Source organism: Mytilus californianus, unplaced genomic scaffold, assembly GCF_021869535.1.
Source record: "Mytilus californianus isolate M0D057914Y unplaced genomic scaffold, xbMytCali1.0.p SCAF_1, whole genome shotgun sequence".
NCBI lineage: Eukaryota > Metazoa > Mollusca > Bivalvia > Mytilida > Mytilidae > Mytilus > Mytilus californianus.
Window position 1 is genome coordinate 103341843 of NW_026262581.1, and position 18518 is coordinate 103360360.

General features: G+C 31.3%; 2 protein-coding genes across 3 annotated transcripts in view; one reads left to right on the forward strand and one right to left on the reverse strand.

Annotated features, from left to right (window-relative positions):
* LOC127728382 (sodium leak channel NALCN-like) overlaps positions 1–14773 on the forward strand; it is a 70137-nt gene extending 55364 nt beyond the window's left edge. For both annotated transcript variants that reach the window (XM_052235736.1, XM_052235744.1), the window contains exons 28-40: positions 4593–4699; positions 5967–6047; positions 6781–6900; positions 7031–7102; positions 7602–7750; positions 8270–8363; positions 8777–8906; positions 9400–9515; positions 9984–10141; positions 11168–11318; positions 11802–11999; positions 12429–12510; positions 13643–14773. In XM_052235736.1, the coding sequence (XP_052091696.1) occupies positions 4593–4699; positions 5967–6047; positions 6781–6900; positions 7031–7102; positions 7602–7750; positions 8270–8363; positions 8777–8906; positions 9400–9515; positions 9984–10141; positions 11168–11318; positions 11802–11999; positions 12429–12510; positions 13643–13818 (1634 nt within the window). In that variant the 3' untranslated portion in view covers positions 13819–14773. The remainder of the gene's footprint in view (positions 1–4592; positions 4700–5966; positions 6048–6780; positions 6901–7030; positions 7103–7601; positions 7751–8269; positions 8364–8776; positions 8907–9399; positions 9516–9983; positions 10142–11167; positions 11319–11801; positions 12000–12428; positions 12511–13642) is intronic.
* A 3165-nt stretch (positions 14774–17938) lies between these two features.
* Positions 17939–18518, reverse strand: part of LOC127728403 (nardilysin-like) — a 37138-nt gene continuing 36558 nt past the window's right edge. The window contains exon 30 of the mRNA XM_052235769.1: positions 17939–18172. Coding sequence (XP_052091729.1) covers positions 17984–18172 — 189 coding nt within the window. The 3' untranslated portion in view covers positions 17939–17983. The remainder of the gene's footprint in view (positions 18173–18518) is intronic.

The following is an 18518-nucleotide window of genomic DNA, read 5'->3' on the forward strand; positions in this document are numbered from 1 at the left end:
TTAAACTTTGTTTGATTTCAACAAAAATTGAATATATGGGGTTCTTTGATATGCTGAATCTAACTATGTATTTAGATTTTTGATTTTTGGGCCCCGTTATCAACTTTGTCCACATTGAGGTCAAAAGGGTCTAAAATAAAACTTTGTTTGATTTCATCAAAAATTGAATTCTTGGGGTTCTTTGATATGCTGAATCTAACCATGTATTTAGATTTTGGATATTGGACCATAATAGGTGAATGTCCAATTTAAAATTTTTAAGTTCTTAGACCACATTCATTCTGTGTCAGAAACCTATCCTGTGTCAAATATTTAATCACAATCCAAATTCAGAGCTGTATCAAGCTTGAATGTTGTGTCCATACTTGCCCCAACTGTTCAGGGTTCGACCTCTGCGGTCGTATCAAGCTGCGCCCGGCGGAGCATTTTATTGGCTTATATCTCAAAAACTAAATCTTTGAGAGCAAATCTGACATGGGGTGAAATTGTTCAATTGGTCAAGACCTATCAGCTCTGAAATTTTCAGACGAATCGAACAACCCATTGTTGGGTTGCTGCCACTGAATTGGTAGTTTTAACAAAATTTTGCAGTTTTTTGTTATTATTTTGAATATTATTATAGATATATATAAACTGTAAGCAGCAATAATGTTTAGCAAAGTAAGATCTACAAAAAAGTTAATATGACCATAATTGTCAATTGACCCCTTAAGGAGTTATTGCCCTTTAAAGACAATTTTACACAATTTGTTCATCAAGTTTGCTAACATTTAAAAATCTTCTCCTCTGAAACTACTGGGCCAAATACCTTCAAACTTAAAACTAAATGTTCCTTAGGGTATCTAGTTTATAAATTGTATCCGAAGTTTAAATCCATCGACAAACATGGCCGCCATGGCTAAAAATAGAACATAGGGGTCAAATGCAGTTTTTGGCTTATATCTCAAAAACTAAATCTTTTAGAGCAAATCTGACATGGGGTGAAATTGTTCAATTGGTCAAGATCTATCAGCTCTGAAATTATCAGACGAATCGAACAACCCATTGTTGGGTTGCTGCCACTGATTTGGTAGTTTTAACAAAATTTTGCAGTTTTTTGTTATTATTTTGAATATTATTATAGATATATATAAACTGTAAGCAGCAATAATGTTCAGCAAAGTAAGATCTACAAAAAAATTAATATGACCATAATTGTCAATTGACCCCTTAAGGAGTTATTGCCCTTTAAAGACAATTTTACACAATTTGTTCATCAAGTTTGCTAACATTTAAAAATCTTCTCCTCTGAAACTACTGGGCCAATTACCTTCAGACTTTAACTAAATGTTCCTTAGAGTATCTTGTTTATAAATTGTATCCGAAGATTGTATCCATCGACAAACATGGCTGCCATGGCTAAAAATAGAACATAAGGGTCAAATGCAGTTTTTGGCTTATATCTCAAAAACTAAATCTTTTAGAGCAAATGTGACAGGGGTAAAATTGTTTAATTGGTCAAGATCTATCAGCCCTGAAATTTTCAGACGAATCGAACAACCCATTGTTGGGTTGCTGCCACCGAATTGGTAGTTTTAACAAAATTTTGCAGTTTTTTGTTATTATTTTGAATATTATTATAGATATACATAAACTGTAAGCAGCAATAATGTTCAGCAAAGTAAGATCTACAAAAAAGTTAACATGACCATAATTGTCAATTGACCCCTTAAGGAGTTATTGCCCTTTAAAGACAATTTTACACAATTTGTTCATCAAGTTTGCTAACATTTAAAAATCTTCTCCTCTGAAACTACTGGGCCAAATACCTTCAAACTTAAAACTAAATGTTCCTTAGGGTATCTAGTTTATAAATTGTATCCGAAGTTTTGATCCATCGACAAACATGGCCGCCATGGCTAAAAATAGAACATAGGGGTCAAATGCAGTTTTTGGCTTATATCTCAAAAACTAAATCTTTTAGAGCAAATCTGACATTAGGTGAAATTGTTCAATTGGTCAAGATCTATCAGCTCTGAAATTATCAGACGAATCGAACAACCCATTGTTGGGTTGCTGCCACTGATTTGGTAGTTTTAACAAAATTTTGCAGTTTTTTGTTATTATTAGCTCACCTGACCTGAAAGGTCAAGTGAGCTTTTCTCATCACTTTGCGTCCGTCGTCCGTTGTCCATCGTCCGTAAACTTTTACAAAAATCTTCTCCTCTGAAACTACTGGGCCAAATGCACCCAAACTTAAACACAATCATCATTCTAGTATCTAGTTTAAAAAATGTGTCCGATGACCCCGCCAACCAACCAAGATGGCCGCCATGGCTAAAAATAGAACATAGGGGTAAAATGTAGATTTTGGCTTATATCTCTGAAACCAAAGCATTTAGAGTAAATCTGACATGGGTAAAACTGATTATCAGGTCAAGATCTATCTGACTTGAAATTTTCAGACAAATCTGACAACCTGTTGTTGGGTTGCTGCTCCTGAATTGTTAATTTTAAGGAAATTTTGCAGTTTTTGGTTATTATCTTGAATATTATTATAGATAGAGATAAACTGTAAACAGCAATAATGTTCTGCAAAGTAAGATCTACAAATAAGTTGTCATGACCAAAATTGTCAGTCGACCCCTTTAGGAGTTATTGCCCTTAATAGTCAATTTTTAACAATTTTTTGTAAATTTTTGTAATCTCTTACAAAAATCTTCTTCTCTGAAACTACTGAGACAAATTTAACCATACTTGGCCATAATCATTATTAGGGTATCTAGTTTAAAAAATTTGTCCGATGACCCCGCCTTCCAACCATCATGGCCGACTTGGTTAAAAATAGAACATAGGGGTAAAATGCAGTTTTTGGTTTATATCTCTGAAACTAAAGCTTTTAGAGCAAATCTGACAGGTGGCAAAAATGTTCTTCAGATTAAGATTTATCTGCCCTGAAATTTTCAGACGAATCCGACAACCTGTTGTTGGGATGCTGCCCCTGAGTTAGTAATTTTACAAAAATTTTGCAGTTTTTTGTTATTATCTTAGATATCATTATAATATCTAATATCTAATACTATTAATTATGATTTTAACCTTATTTTACATGATTTCCAAAGCATCAGTAAATACAGGTGAGCGACACAGGCTCTTGAGAGCCTCTAGTTTTGAATATTATTATAGATATATATAAACTGTAAGCAGCAATAATGTTCAGCAAAGTAAGATCTACAAAAAGTTAATATGACCATAATTGTCAATTGACCCCTTAAGGAGTTATTGCCCTTTAAAGACAATTTTACACAATTTGTTCATCAAGTTTGCTAACATTTAAAAATCTTCTCCTCTGAAACTACTGGGCCAATTACCTTCAGACTATAACTAAATGTTCCTTAGAGTATTTTGTTTATAAATTGTATCCGAAGATTGTATCCATCGACAAACATGGCTGCCATGGCTAAAAATAGAACATAAGGGTCAAATGCAGTTTTTGGCTTATATCTCAAAAACTAAATCTTTTAGAGCAAATGTGACAGGGGTAAAATTGTTTAATTGGTCAAGATCTATCAGCCCTGAAATTTTCAGACGAATCGAACAACCCATTGTTGGGTTGCTGCCACCGAATTGGTAGTTTTAACAAAATTTTGCAGTTTTGTGTGAATATTATTATAGATATATATAAACTGTAAGCAGCAATAATGTTCAGCAAAGTAAGATCTACAAAAAAGTTAACATGACCATAATTGTCAATTGACCCCTTAAGGAGTTATTGCCCTTTAAAGACAATTTTACACAATTTGTTCATCAAGTTTGCTAACATTTAAAAATCTTCTCCTCTGAAATAGGGTGAGCGATTCAGGCTCTTGAGAGCCTCTTGTTTATTTTGATCAAAAATCATTTTTTTATGTAATTCACACACTGTCACAGTAGAGCAAAAGATTTTGATGTGCAAGACTAGTGTTTAGAAAAGATGTTAAAATTAGACAATATATGACAGGTTCAAATATGTTTCCTTATCTAATGAAGTTTGAAAGGAAATATGGTGAAAGAAAGTTAACTCTATCTTTATTGATATCTAACATTATGTCTTATGATATGTAAGATGGTAATTGGTAGATTTAAAAATAAGTTGTAAGGTAAAAACAGTAGTTTAATTTTACCTCTTACTTATTTTTTGCTAACATTATGGTAATGAATCTACTCTTTATCTTTTCAAAACTGTAGACAATCTGGTGTCCATATGTTTTTGGGTCTTGTTGATTGATCTTATGAAATTTTGAACTGTCAACTTTGGTTTGTAATTTTATTTTCAAGTTAATGCAGTTGCTTTTAACACCATAACTATCTACAAAGAGTCAATAAAACTTACAACTTCCAAATTTGTAGACCAATTTTGACTTCTTTTTTATGAATGTGTTACTCCGGTTGACCTGTGGTCAATCGATGTAAATGACATCATTAAACAATCTGCTCTTATTGTGACTTAAAAACAGTAGCATTGTGACATCAGAATGTTTGTGAAAAAGCACAAATGTGAAAGATGTCTGTAGTGTTATTTAGTCTTAATTGTCTAAGTAATTGTAATGAATACTAATTTATGTCTCTTGTAGATGGAAATGGCTTCAGAGCAAAAATGTATGATATTACACAGCACCTGATGTTCAAGAGAGGAACTGTCATATGTATCCTCTTAAACTGTGGCACTTTAGCTTTTCCTGTAAGTTATACATCGTGTTAATACTCTTAATATTAAATGTGTGAGTTGGACATAGTAATACTGTGATAGAAATTAATGACAATTGCCCTATGCAACTTTGTTTGTCTTAATCCTAGAGCATTCTACCCACTCTTTGTACTATCTGCAAATCTTAACCTAAACCTTTCACTACCCCAACCCTTACTCATAAGTATTTGCACCACTAATGTAAAAAAAAGGCCAGGATAGAATCAAATGCTTTCCACCCTTTTTGCTAAAAATGTGATGGTTACCTGCTTTCATTTCTTATAAATTTTCAAAAACAAAGCGTTCAATTCTTATAAAAAAATATCTGTTATTTAAAACATTTTGAATTTGAAAGTAAAACTTCGGCAGAAACTGTAGTGAGATGAAAGCAGTATCATTCCATGTGATATCAATCATACGTCATATAACTGAAACTGGCAAAATGAATATGTTGATTTTCAAAAAAGGTAGCTCCTAAAATATATTTATCACATTTCAATTATAACTGTACATGTATAGCATATGATTTATTGTTATATATTTATATCACTTATCCATATTTACAACATATTGTCTAACACAGTTTTCAAATTAATAAAAAATTTTTAGCAGATTGCACAAAGTACACGAACAATGCAAAAGAAAAGTGTTGATTAATTATGTGGAGTAATCTTGGCTTGTTTTCATATGACATGGGTTGTTTTCATACAAATTGAAAACAAAACAGAATCAACTGATTCGTCTTTCAGTCAATAAAAGATCAGCAATTTTATAATTGAACACCTCCTGTAAATATTCATTTATAAATTTCAAATTAGTTCATAAATTTCCTATAGTTAGCCTTGTAGGTTAGGTAAGGCTAATTTAATCTAACATCTGCAGTTTATTATATGCACTGTCTAGATTTTGACAGATATAATTTTGTTAGATTTTCAAACAAAACATAGTAATACCCTGGCTCCAAAGGAGAGGGTATACTGGTTTATCTCTGACTGTCAGTCTGTATCACATTTTTTCAGCAGCTACAATTCATAGTTCCTAGACATATGGCACCAAGCTTCATCTAATTATGCCATACTGTGTAGAATATTTTTAATTCCTTTCATTTTCTACTTCCTGTTTGCCAAAATATATCTTTAAAATGTCCTGCACATGTATGAAGTTTTCGTCACATTTATTAACACCATTGAACAGGGCTATGATAAGTGAGCAATAGGTCACAGTACAGTTATTTCTAATATACTATGTTTTATTTTTTCAGTGGAGATGTGGCGAAAATTCAGATACAACATTGATATTGGCTAGTTTAGCATCACTGTTTACACTCATGTTCTTTTGTGAGGTAAGAGTTTTAATTTCAGGAGAAATAATAATAAGGTTATTTCCAGGTCAAAGGTCATTGTCATAACAACTGAAAATATAGATATAGGAGTTGCAGTTTGTTGTTTATAGGTTATTTTTTGAGTTACACTAGCTGGATTTTAAACTAGATTATATATATAATTAGTTGAAAATAGGAAAAGGAGGATTGCTTGGTCCTTGCTTATTCACATTGTTTTTTGAGTGATAACTTGAGTATCCTGCTGTGGATTGTAACATATTTTTTGGGGTGAAAAATAACCAATAATAGTATTTTTCTTTGTCCCTCTAATCATACAATTTTTGAACTTTTACAGTACAAGACAGACCATACATGGCCCTCATTATTGTTTTCTCTCAATAAATTTGCTGCTCAAGGAGATCTGTTGGCAATGCCACAATTGTACTAATGTATACAACTGTACTAATTCTTTAAGACAGTGAAATTACATATCCAACGAAAAAGATTAGCTAGTGACTTTTATGCTTTAATTGATTGATTGATCATTGTTTGCATTAATTATATATAAGAAGATGTGGTATGAGTGCCAATGAGACAACTCTTCATCCAAGTCACAATGTGTAAAAAGTAAACAATTATAGGTCAAAGAACGGCCTTCAACACGGAGCCTTGGCTCACACCAGTTGCAAATATTTTATTTTTATGCTTTGATAAGTAGAAATGATAAGCATTACTCTTCAATATTGTTTTGTAGGTTATTATGAAGATTATAGCACTGACACCCAGAGGTTATTGGACAAGTCGTAGAAATAGATTTGACATGTTGGTCACTTTCCTTGGTGTTATTTGGATGATTTTACATTTTATAAGAACGGTAAGTATTATAAATTTTCTGTTTTTTTTATAACATGACAGAAATATTATTTTGTGTTTTGTTTGTAACCAACTAAATAAATTTGTACAACATGAGTTGTTCCTAAAACTTTATTTTTTTCCCATTTCAGAATGATGAGAAAATCAACCAGTTTGGTTTCACTGTAATAGTTCTCAGATTTTTCACAATTACTGGCAAACATGTAAGCAGGCTTAATTTTGTATATGGTTATTATACTTAGTTACAATTAGGATAGCATGAAAAACAAATCTGTACACTTACTAATTTAATCAAAAGTTCATTACTTATAAAATCTGCTGTTGAACTATTTATGTTCATTTTTGGTAAACATAATTGTTACTGTAATTCTCTTGTATAAGGTTTTGGAGGTCAGGTGTTTAACCCCCAGTCGCTTCAAACAAAAGACTTTAACATTGGTATTTGTTGCTTCTCCCGGATCAGCTCTGAGTCAAAATAATGTGTCCTTGTATGGTGACATATCTTCCTGTGGACTGTGAACAAGCATGTTTAAAATCTGGCTCAGCATGTCCATCTAGTACAAATCAATGTTCACATTCATATTGCATTAACATGTTCTTGTCCTGAATATGCATTTAACTTGCCACTGGATGTTAAATATTTATCCATTACCATCATCTCTTGTAATATTGACAGTAATTAGAACAATTGTATAATTACAGGCTACTTTGAAGATGTTGATGCAGACTGTTCTCATGTCAGTATTTAAAAGTTTCTTTATTATCATGGGCATGTTTTTACTCATGCTGTTTTATGCCTACACTGGAGTTATTCTATTTGGAACTGTGAAATATGGCTACAACTTAGATAGGTATGTATTGTTTTAGATGTTACATAAAATTGAAAGTATTTTCGAGCTTAGAAAGTCATCATTGACCATACGAATAGCCAATGAAAATGTTGCAATTTTGTAACACATTGCAGGATAGAAAACCAAATTAACTAATTTTTCATATCACTCATTCATATCACATTCTGTTCAGTTTAATACAAGAAATATCTCTGCATGGTGGAAATAGATAACAGGCCACAACCATAAGAGAAAGTATCATTAACTTTTGTGGAAAGTGTATTTAAAGTTTACTGTGTGTGATATATTGTACAAATGTGTAATATGAAGCATCTATTAAAAGATGGGTACCAGAGTAAAATCTGGTGTTTTTACATATATCAAGTATCCACACGAATTTTTCTAAATAAATCATTTAATGGTTATACATAGCTTGTAAGTATACAAAACCTGCAGGAGTTTATTTTTATTGCACTTTAACCCATGGAACATTGATCTTTTCTCTTAAATGAATTATAGTCTGTTTAATATATATTTCAGACATGCCAATTTCCAGACAGCATCTCGTGCTATAGCTTTGTTATTCCGTATAGTGACAGGTGAAGACTGGAACAAAATTATGCATGACTGTACTGTAAGTCATTACAAGTATCATTTGATTAGAAATCTGTTATTATCTTATTTTATATCCTCTTGCTGTCTGATCTTTGAATTATCTTGTAAAATTCAAGATAGCTGATTAACTGTCTTAGATTTCCTTTAAAATATAATTATAGGCAATTATAATAAATTATAAAAAAAGATAACAGGTAGTACCAACCATGAACACTCAACTTCTCAGAGAAAATATATGGCACAAACAATAGGAGATAGCCTGATTGGTACAGGCACAAAATGAGGACGGGTTAAACCATTTTTTTTTAAAAAAGAATATATAATTGTAACTAACTGAAGAATGCTTTTTCAAAAGTTTTGAATTAAAGATTAAACTCTTAAAACAAATGTTAAATCTATATATCACAGTACTGTTTTTTTTTTAATTTGTAGGTACAACCCCCATTTTGTACAATGGCTATGAACTACTGGGAATCAGATTGTGGAAACAAGTCAGCCTCTCTTATTTACTTCTGTTCATTCTATGTTATTATTACATATATTGTCCTGAATCTGTTAGTGGGTGAGTTTTGTAGACTAATACTTAGGGCTATTCCATTCAAAAATTTTTGGTGCCAAGGAAAGAATATTTTGAGTTGCTGCTGTGGATGGTTGTATTATTTATTCACTGTAAGTGAAAAGGGTATCAAATTTTCAAATCTAAAATTGAAGATCACCTCTGACATTCAAAATTGTAAAGAAAAGTAGTGCTTATTCAACAATATTTTTTTCAAATTACCAATTTTGTTTCATGTATTTTGTTCTTATGAAAAATTTTATTTGTTTAATTTTGTTCTGTTAATTTGTACCTTCATACATCAAATCTTACCAGTTTAAATCAACAGATTGCTGCAGTTAACATTTATAAATGTTATACATGTATCATATTTCTTAATTTTTAATTGAAAAATGTTTCAGATTTATGTCTTAAGGAACCATTTATTTCAATTATATCTTGCCAATACTTCAAGTCCTTTCTGTATTACTTCATACCATTGTATTTTATTATTTTTCAGCTATCATTATGGAAAATTTCTCCTTATTTTACTCCAATGAAGAGGATGCCTTGCTTAGTTACAATGACATCAGACATTTCCAGAATACTTGGAACTTAGTTGATGTCAACAGGAAGGTAATACAATGAGAAAAAAACTAATTCAAAACAATGAGAAAAAAACTAATTCAAAACAATGAGAAAAAAACTAATTCAAAATGTTATTAGTCAGAATATTTTCTAAACTGATTGCAAATTTCAGCAAAAATATCTCAGTATTCTCTATAACCAGACTGAAGCTGTGTCTATTTCATTGTTTGCAAGTGTCAGTGTTAAAAGCTGAAATTAACTTCATTACAAACATATCAAGCAGACTTCCTTACAAACATTGCAAGCAAATAAATTAATCATGTTTTTTTTAAAATTGAACATTCTATAGTAGAAGAGCTCTCAATATCACTGTTAGATTACACAGCAGGGAATGTTATGGTTGTTCAAGATTTTTAATTACTTTTAAATTCAAAGTTAAATTATTGAGAAAATACTATGTTGTAATGAATTGGCTTAACAACAAATGAAATTAGTTTTTTTATGTTTATTTCAAAGGGTGTTATACCTACAAGGAGAGTAAAGTTCTTAGTTAGACTGTTGAAGGGAAGATTAGAAGTAGATTTAGATAAAGACAGACTTCTGTTTAAACACATGTGTTATGAATTGGAGAGACTGCATAACAATTTAGATGTTACTTTCCATGATGTTCTCAAGTAAGATTTATATAAATGATGATTCTAAATTGATATATTGTTTTTGCTTTGTGTTATGTTTCATGATAAAAGATCCTACAAACTAAAAACAACAGAAATTGACAAAGTTATAGTTTGTTCTGTGCACAAAAAGATCATTTGTTAATAGTGATATTAAACAAATTGTTAAAAGTTTGATTTCCAGAGAATAAGTGTTAGGCTTTTCCCATAGAGATATTTTTGTGCACAATGCAAGATATATGTATAAACTTTTTGAAGGTGTATTATTGTGCAAGCATGGGATTACAATAGTGAAAAACTATGATAGATTCAGTATTTTCCACTCAATTTAATTTTCTTCAAATTAAAAAGTGTAACAAAAATACATCCAATCATGTGTAGTTATGTATTCAACTTATACATTTTATCAATTTGATAATAATATTCAACTGAAATAAAAATAAAAAATCTTATAACATGAGGCCAGATATAGGCCTTATTTCTAGTCATTTTACCCCATTGCTCTGCTGTATTCCACTGAGGGTAACATTTTCACAATACATGGCCTACATTGATAAATCTCCAATAAATAATTGACTGTCCCAGATAATTTCATCAGTTGAATTTGGAAAGTATTATTTATTGTGAGATATTAAATTGATTTTATGGCTGTTTATGACCAAAAAAAATGTTGATACTGTAAATTCAGAAATTATTGTGATGTTTTTATTAATGCGAAAAATTTGATAATATCAGGATAGCAATACTAAAATTTACATTCATAATACCAGTAGTTATTTTCCTTCTCAAAATTTTTGCAAGCCCATTAATTAATCTGGCATTTTTAATAGTAATCAGTAATTTGCAATAATAAATGCAAATGTTAATTTCTAATTTTACAGTACCACTTATATTACAATATTTGCCATCTTGGTTGATACATAGCCTAGAAAATCTTAAGCATGTAATGGGTTAATTCAAACAATATTTAGGCATAAGCTCTTGTTAATATTTGCAAAGAATCCAAATTATTTGCTTTCCTTGTAGTATGCTGTCCTATAGATCTGTAGATATATGTAAGAGTTTACAGTTAGAAGAATTGCTGAGTCGACAGGAGCTAGAGTATACTATAGAGGAAGAAGTAGCCAAACAGACAATCAGAAACTGGTTAGATAAATGTCTAAAGAGAATTAGAGCTGTAAGTCTAGTTAATGACTTTTTCCAGTAAAGTAAACAAGGGATACAGTATCAATACTATATTTAACTATATGTGTACAAGTAGAATCTCAGATTTGCTTAATAATACACTAGTCTATTTGCCAATTACCAATTTAATTCTGTTATTACACACTTTTAATGCAAATTGTTTTCCATTACCACTAAGACTGGTTCTAAACCAGACAAAATGGGATGGTGCCCATGCAAAGCATGATAAGATGAAAGTGATATATTGGCATTTTAACCTATTTTTAATGAATGAACTATGAATATCAAAAGTTTTTAGATAATCAAAAGATTAAATGTAATAAAAATTTGAAAACTTAATGATTACACATTTTGGCACAGAAAAATTGCTCTTTCCACAAGCTCTTCATTGTCAATGAAAATTTATGTCCACCTACAGTAAGAAATAACTTCAATTTTGATCACTTACAAATTTTTTTTTAATTTAATTTTGCAGAAGGAGCATTCCAATATTATTTCCAATTTAAGAGCAACAAATGATTTACTGTTTACTGTCAGCGAACTTCCCTCTAATTCTACTGAAAACATTGAGGAAAACAAAATAGATGGTCCTGATGTGAGGAGGAGAAAGAAGGGTACCGTAGAAATGCATCCTCCAAATATACTAGTACAACCATCATCACCATTGTTACAGGTTTGTACATTGTTATAGTTAGAGGTGTAAGGATATGAAAAAGTTGTTCAATGGAATATAATTATAACCACTGCACTTAATAACATAAAGGCCTATGTTATGATCTCAGTGAAACAAGGCAATTTAAACTTTTTCATAATATTCCACATATGCTGAAATACAATTTACTTTTATAAACACCTGTTTCATTGTAAGATGGCAATTCCTAAAAATTATGTCCCCTTGATTTCACAAATTAAGAAATTTCACTTTTGATGTTGTGTCTAGCTTGCCAATTCTTTCTCTATCCTTAACAAATGTATGAAATTGAGTGTATTTGGACATACTATAGATTTTTTTGACATTTCTTCTTCAACATAGATTTACATTTATTGGTAACAAGTCTTTTTGTATGAAGTTTAGAGCTGATGTCCTTTATATCAATTTCAGGGAGCCTCAGTTAGAAAGTATTTGTCACCAACATTAAGTGATAGTGCTTGCCAAAAGAAGAGAACTACAAGGCTATCTAGTGGTCAGTATTTTGTTATATATATATTTAATAACTCATCACCTTTGTATATTTTCATTAAGATAAAGATAATAAATGATAAAAAAAAACTTGATGACAGGGAAAGCTTACATTAATATATAATGTTGACATCAATGAGACAGCAACCCAAGAAGACTTGTTCATAAAGACATTTACATATCACCATACAGTATTCAGATACTGAGAACCCACAGTGTATTTCTTATCAAGGGACTATTTACTTTATACCCCCTGCTTTCTAAATTGGGCAATATATAGAGAGGGGAAGTCTGTCTGTCTGTCTGTCTGTCCATCTGTCTGTCTGTCCGTTCATTAAATTTTGTCCATCCTATCCAACTTTTGTATCCTGAGTTGTTTTGTTCATCTTTCTGTCCCAATTTTGTATCCAAGTTTTTTTGTTCATCCTTCTGTCCCAATTTTGTATCCTGAATTGTTTTGTTCATCTTTCTGTCCTACTTTTGTATCCTGAGTTGTTTTGTTCATCCTTCTGTCCCACTTTTGTATCCTGAGTTGTTTTGTTCATCCTTCTGTCCCACTTTTGAATCCTGAGTTGTTTTTGTTCAGCTTTCTGTCCCACTTTTGAATCCTGAGTTGTTTTTGTTCAACTTTCTGTCCCACTTTTGTATCCTGAGTTGTTTTGTTAATCCTTCTGTCCCACTTTTGTATCCTGAGTTGTTTTGCTCATCCTTCTGTCCCACTTTTGTATCCAGAGTTGTTTTGCTCATCCTTCTGTCCCACTTTTGTATCCTGAGTTGTTTTGTTCATTCTTCTGTCTCACTTTTGTATCCTGAGTTGTTTTGCTCATCCTTCTGTCCCACTTTTGTATCCTGAGTTGTTTTGCTCATCCTTCTGTCCCATTTTTGTATCATGAATTACCCAAGAACCACTTGACAGAAATGTGTGAAACTTTCACAGAATTTTACTGGCATGATATACTTTTGCTCCTCCTGTTTTTTTTTTTATTTGAATTATTTGCTCACTATTGTACACATTTGTATCCCCTTCTTCTAAACTCAGAATTATAATTAAGTGAAACTTTCTCAGAATATTTACCATATAATGACATTTCAGTTTGTGAAACCTTACAAATGGAATATTTATTTCTCTTTACCAGGTAGCAGAAGTATAAGTTTAAGTCAGGTAGCAGAGAGTAATTCAGAAATACTTACATCACCTGTCCATGATAGATCATCAGAGAGTGTTCTGATTGGAGAGAATGTTTCTGATAATGTCCAGTCTTGGTGGAATGTACAGATGCAGAGTCAGGGTCCTGAACAAGATAGTGAATGACATAACAAACTTATCAAACAAATAGTTCTGATCATGTCTAGTCCATTCATAATCTGAGTGTTATTCCCAAAAGAAGCAGAAAAATCAAAAACATGATATATTGAGACTGTGCCAGAAATACATTTAGTTATTTGGAGGGGAGTGAAAGAAGGCACTAAAGTCAATAGTTCATAGGCATATAAGCTGAATGATATATGTTAGGAGGTAATTCAAAAGACTTTTCAGAAAGATTTCTTATTATGGTAGATTGTGGATGTAAGTAAAATGTGCCTCCTAAACCCCAACCTCCTCCCTTTAACATTTCTATCTGGTATAACCCTTTAACAAACATTTACAGACGGGTATATAATGATTATTGTTTTATTTGATGAAAGAGATATTTTATAGGAGAAATGTGATATATAGAACAGAATGATAAGTCTGATTTGAATATTTGGTTTGGTTTAATAGGTTACAAGCCAACCATGGTCATTGCATAAGCAATAAACAAAAAAAATGCAACAAGGAGCAGAAAAAGGTTAAATCTATTATTCTAGAATATTCAAACCATTTAAAAGTAGTCTTATATCATCTAGGGAACTAATGAAAATATTGTTTGTCAACAGCTGGAATTTGAAAATGTATGTATAAATCAGAATCAACTTCAATGGGGTATCTAAATATAGGGTATTTTTACACTTTACATAAAATATCCAACTAACATCTATACTGCTGGCTTTATCTGTGATGGTAATGATACATTTTTATTTTTGCATACATTGTCTTTTTGTTAATCATGTACACAAAGTTAAAATGAGTATTACACAGATATTTAGTGTTCAGAATGATATTAAAATTTTTACTGTATAATCATTTATATGTGTCATGCTTGTGTTGTGCTTGTGTCATGATCTCATTGCATAGAAATCTATGAATCATTTGTAAAACCAAGTGCAATAAAATGTTGTTAATTGTTTGTATGATTTATTTCTAATCCTATAACTTGTAGCAAAATGATAACTTAAGTATCTGTCTATATAGCAATTATGCTAATTTCCAAAGAAAGTGATTTACAGGAATGAAGCCTTTAATTTTGTTATTTGACTAACTGTTGACTAACACATCTGAAAAGGGTAAAGGTTCTGCATTTGCTGCCTGTTCATGTAAGAAAATTACCTCAAGTTACAAAGAAATGCACTGCAGATTATGGATTTATCTCCCCTTTCCAGAATTACTATACTGTATTCCATATAATTTATACAGGGTTAAATAGATAATTTAGATAGCTTTTGATATAACTGCATTCTGAACAAAATACCAAAAATTATTATTTTTAGGCTTTCCCTTCATGTATCACCTTATGCATGATTTTAAGTTGGAGTGGTACGCAAGTCTACCACCTGCAAACATTCCTCTTTCTGTGTTAGTTTAGGAATAATGGTAAACCTTGAAAGAGACTCACCTGTTGTTGGTTTGATGCATTTTTCTTACATTTTAATGTCATCCAACATTATTGCTAGAGGAAAGTGAGGTGTATGGGGGAAAAACCACTGTTTTGGGGGCAAAATCTACCACATACCACTTTGGATCAATTTGACATTTTGTGAATGATAAGTGCAAAACAAGAACCTATACTGTAGGATGATTAGCTGAAGTGATCTGTATAATGGATGATATTAACCAACTAGACCAGGTCACTAAGATCTTCAACATGTATGTATCTACACCTCGCACAACACAATATAACTACAAAAATAATTAACATAACAAACCTTTAAAAAATATTTCTTTTAAATCAAGTAAAAATTCAGCCTTATGCAGTTGAGTGAAGGAACATAGTGTTAGCATTGTAGGTGTCCCTCTCAAAAACTTGGGAAACCTTCTATTCAAAAGAAGTACATAAATCAAAAATAATGAATTCACAAGACTGACAAAACTTTGACAACCAATTAATATTGTCCCAGTTTTAACAGGCACAAAAATATGTACTCTTAGGTACGGCTCACTTGTGATATCCAAGCTTATTATTTTCTGTTAACAGGAAGTTAATTAGTGACAGATATGAAAATTTCAGGAAGCTGTGATTTGTAATCTCCGTGAAAAATGTGAGGAAAATTTCATACATGTCTATTTATGTGTAAGAATATGTAGGTATTTGGTAAAGAAGAAGTTGATTAGCAATAGGTGTGTGAATGCATCACACAATGTAGCAAGTTTAAATGAAGATTGATTCTAATTTTAAGGATACTCTATTTGTTGAAAAATATGACAAAAATTTCATGGGATGGATGGACAGACGTAAAGCAGTATATATCCCTCCTTTGGAGCAGGGTTATAATTAAATGTGGTTTAAAAGCACTACAATCAGTGGTCGGTTATCAAAAATGGCTTAACATCTGAAATTTCTACTGTCTGTTAGTTTTGAAATTGAAAATGGTTGAAAGAAAAGATTTATTTTTATGCTGGTTTGTGTGTCTGACCTGTATATTAGTTTTCATTAATCCATCCAGTATCAGGTTAAAGGTTTTGGTTTAATAATGTAGTTTACCATGAAGTATAGACACATCAACTTGAAACGTAGAACACATGTTAATTGTGAGGTGAACTGTTTAAATTATATGCCAAATTACGGTTTTGACTGATTTCAGGGTTCACTAAACATGGACATAGCAAGGCATGGTGTCCTGTGTACACACATTCTTGTTCTATTGTGATTCATAACATAAAGTGAAGTTGTGAAGAAAAGATGCAAACTACTGGTTTTATTCGGTTTTTGGATTCCATATGATGTAGCATTTGGTTTGATTAAGGGTTAATTTATTAAATTCATGTGCAGGGGTATGCCATGCACTCTGGACTCATGAGAACTCTCTTACCACAATTATTGAAGGGCATACTTTTTATGTATGTAGGATGCATTAATGCACAACCATGTCCGATGGGAGACATTAACTCTTTACAGTAATCTAAAACTGGAATGAAAGTGGGAGAATTGATTGCTGTATAACATGTTTCGACTCACCACTTGAATTCAAAAATTGCTCTACCCAGTGAATTGCCAATTGTTTCTATAAGGATTTTCTGAAAAGATTGATAGTAAATGTAGACTGCTATTTTTTACCTGCGTCGCAAAAGGCGGAAGCAGGTCTAATAACTGCTCAACAGCTTCCATCCATCCGAAAGAAATCTTTTGTCAACGTTTCTAGGCTTCTATGAAAGGGAATGATTTAATATTTTGTCTGCAGCTTTATAATGTTGAGTTGTAGCAAGTATTTAATTTTTATATCTTTGATGTATCCACTTTCTGCTTGCCAATAGTTTGAAATTTTACAACACTCATTGAACAATGAAAATTTTCGTGAAAGTTTTCTAGGCTCCTATAAAAGGGAATAACTTAATATTTCGTCTGCAGCTTGATAATGTTGAGTTGTAGCGAGTAAGCAATTTTTACATCTCCTATGTATCCATTTCCTGTTTGCCAATAGTTTGAAATTTTACAACACTCATTGTTCAAGGAAAATTTTTGTGAAAGTTTTCTTAGCTTCAGTGAAAAGGAATGATCATTAATGATCATTTATGCTCCAGTATACATGTTACCTCAATCAATGAAAAGCAGCGAGGCAGGTTCAGATCCAGTATTGGTCTTGTTCAAATATACTTTGAAGTTATAAAATCATTTGATATGATCTAGTTTCACGAAGAATAAATTTTATAATCTTTAAAAAAAATGAACAATATGAAAATATTAACCCACATAAAAGAAGATATGAGACCTACATGATTGAAGGCCATATGGTGACCTATAGTTGCTTACATCCATGTCATTTGGTCTCTGATGGATAGTTGTCTCATTGGAAATTATACCACATCTCCTTATTTTTGTATGAAAGGGATTTTGTAAATATTAGGATATTTAAGATTTGTCAAAGAGACCCCTGCTTGTCATTTCTTGTCATTTTTGTTGCAGGTGAAACTTACTTCTGGTAAATAAAGCATTATGTGCCATTAATAGAATGAAGATGATGACTTGAGAATACAAAGTTTTAACATCTTAGTGCATTAATATAAACACACAATATGAATATGATCACTTGGAATTTTAAAATAATTTCTGGCAGGTAATGATGAAAAAAATATAATCTAAAATGACTAGCACCTTTATTAATAAAACTAAAATAAACCTTCATCAGCTTGTTATTTTAGTAAGAGGATGTATAGTCCAGTTTGAAGTAGCTGTTTCAATGTCATCTATATGTTTTATGTTACTAAAGTCTTTATCACTGATACATGGAAACCCTTTACTCTTCATGCTGTCTATGTCTTTATATCCTAATTCAGCTGTTGTCCTTCTTGTCTGGTCTGTGTGGCCTAAGACCTTTTAAAGAAAAAAAATACATGATACATGTTTCTTCTAATAAGTGATATTTTAGTAACTCTATCCAATTGAGGCATTAGGTTAGGGATTCTTTCCAGTACCAATATTGTCCTGATTATGCATGAAATATTTGCCACTTGATGATAAGCAATCAACAATCTATCTATCAATCCTATACCAATAAAAGAGCCTCCCATGCAAGTATTAACTGTCAACAAAGCATCTGATTCATTTGACATAATGCAGATCTAACAAATTCGAGAAAACTATCCACTTAACAACTTGCAAAGTAAAAATTTTGACAGGTAATTATAAGATGTTAGATCCTAGAAAGTTAAAGCATGCA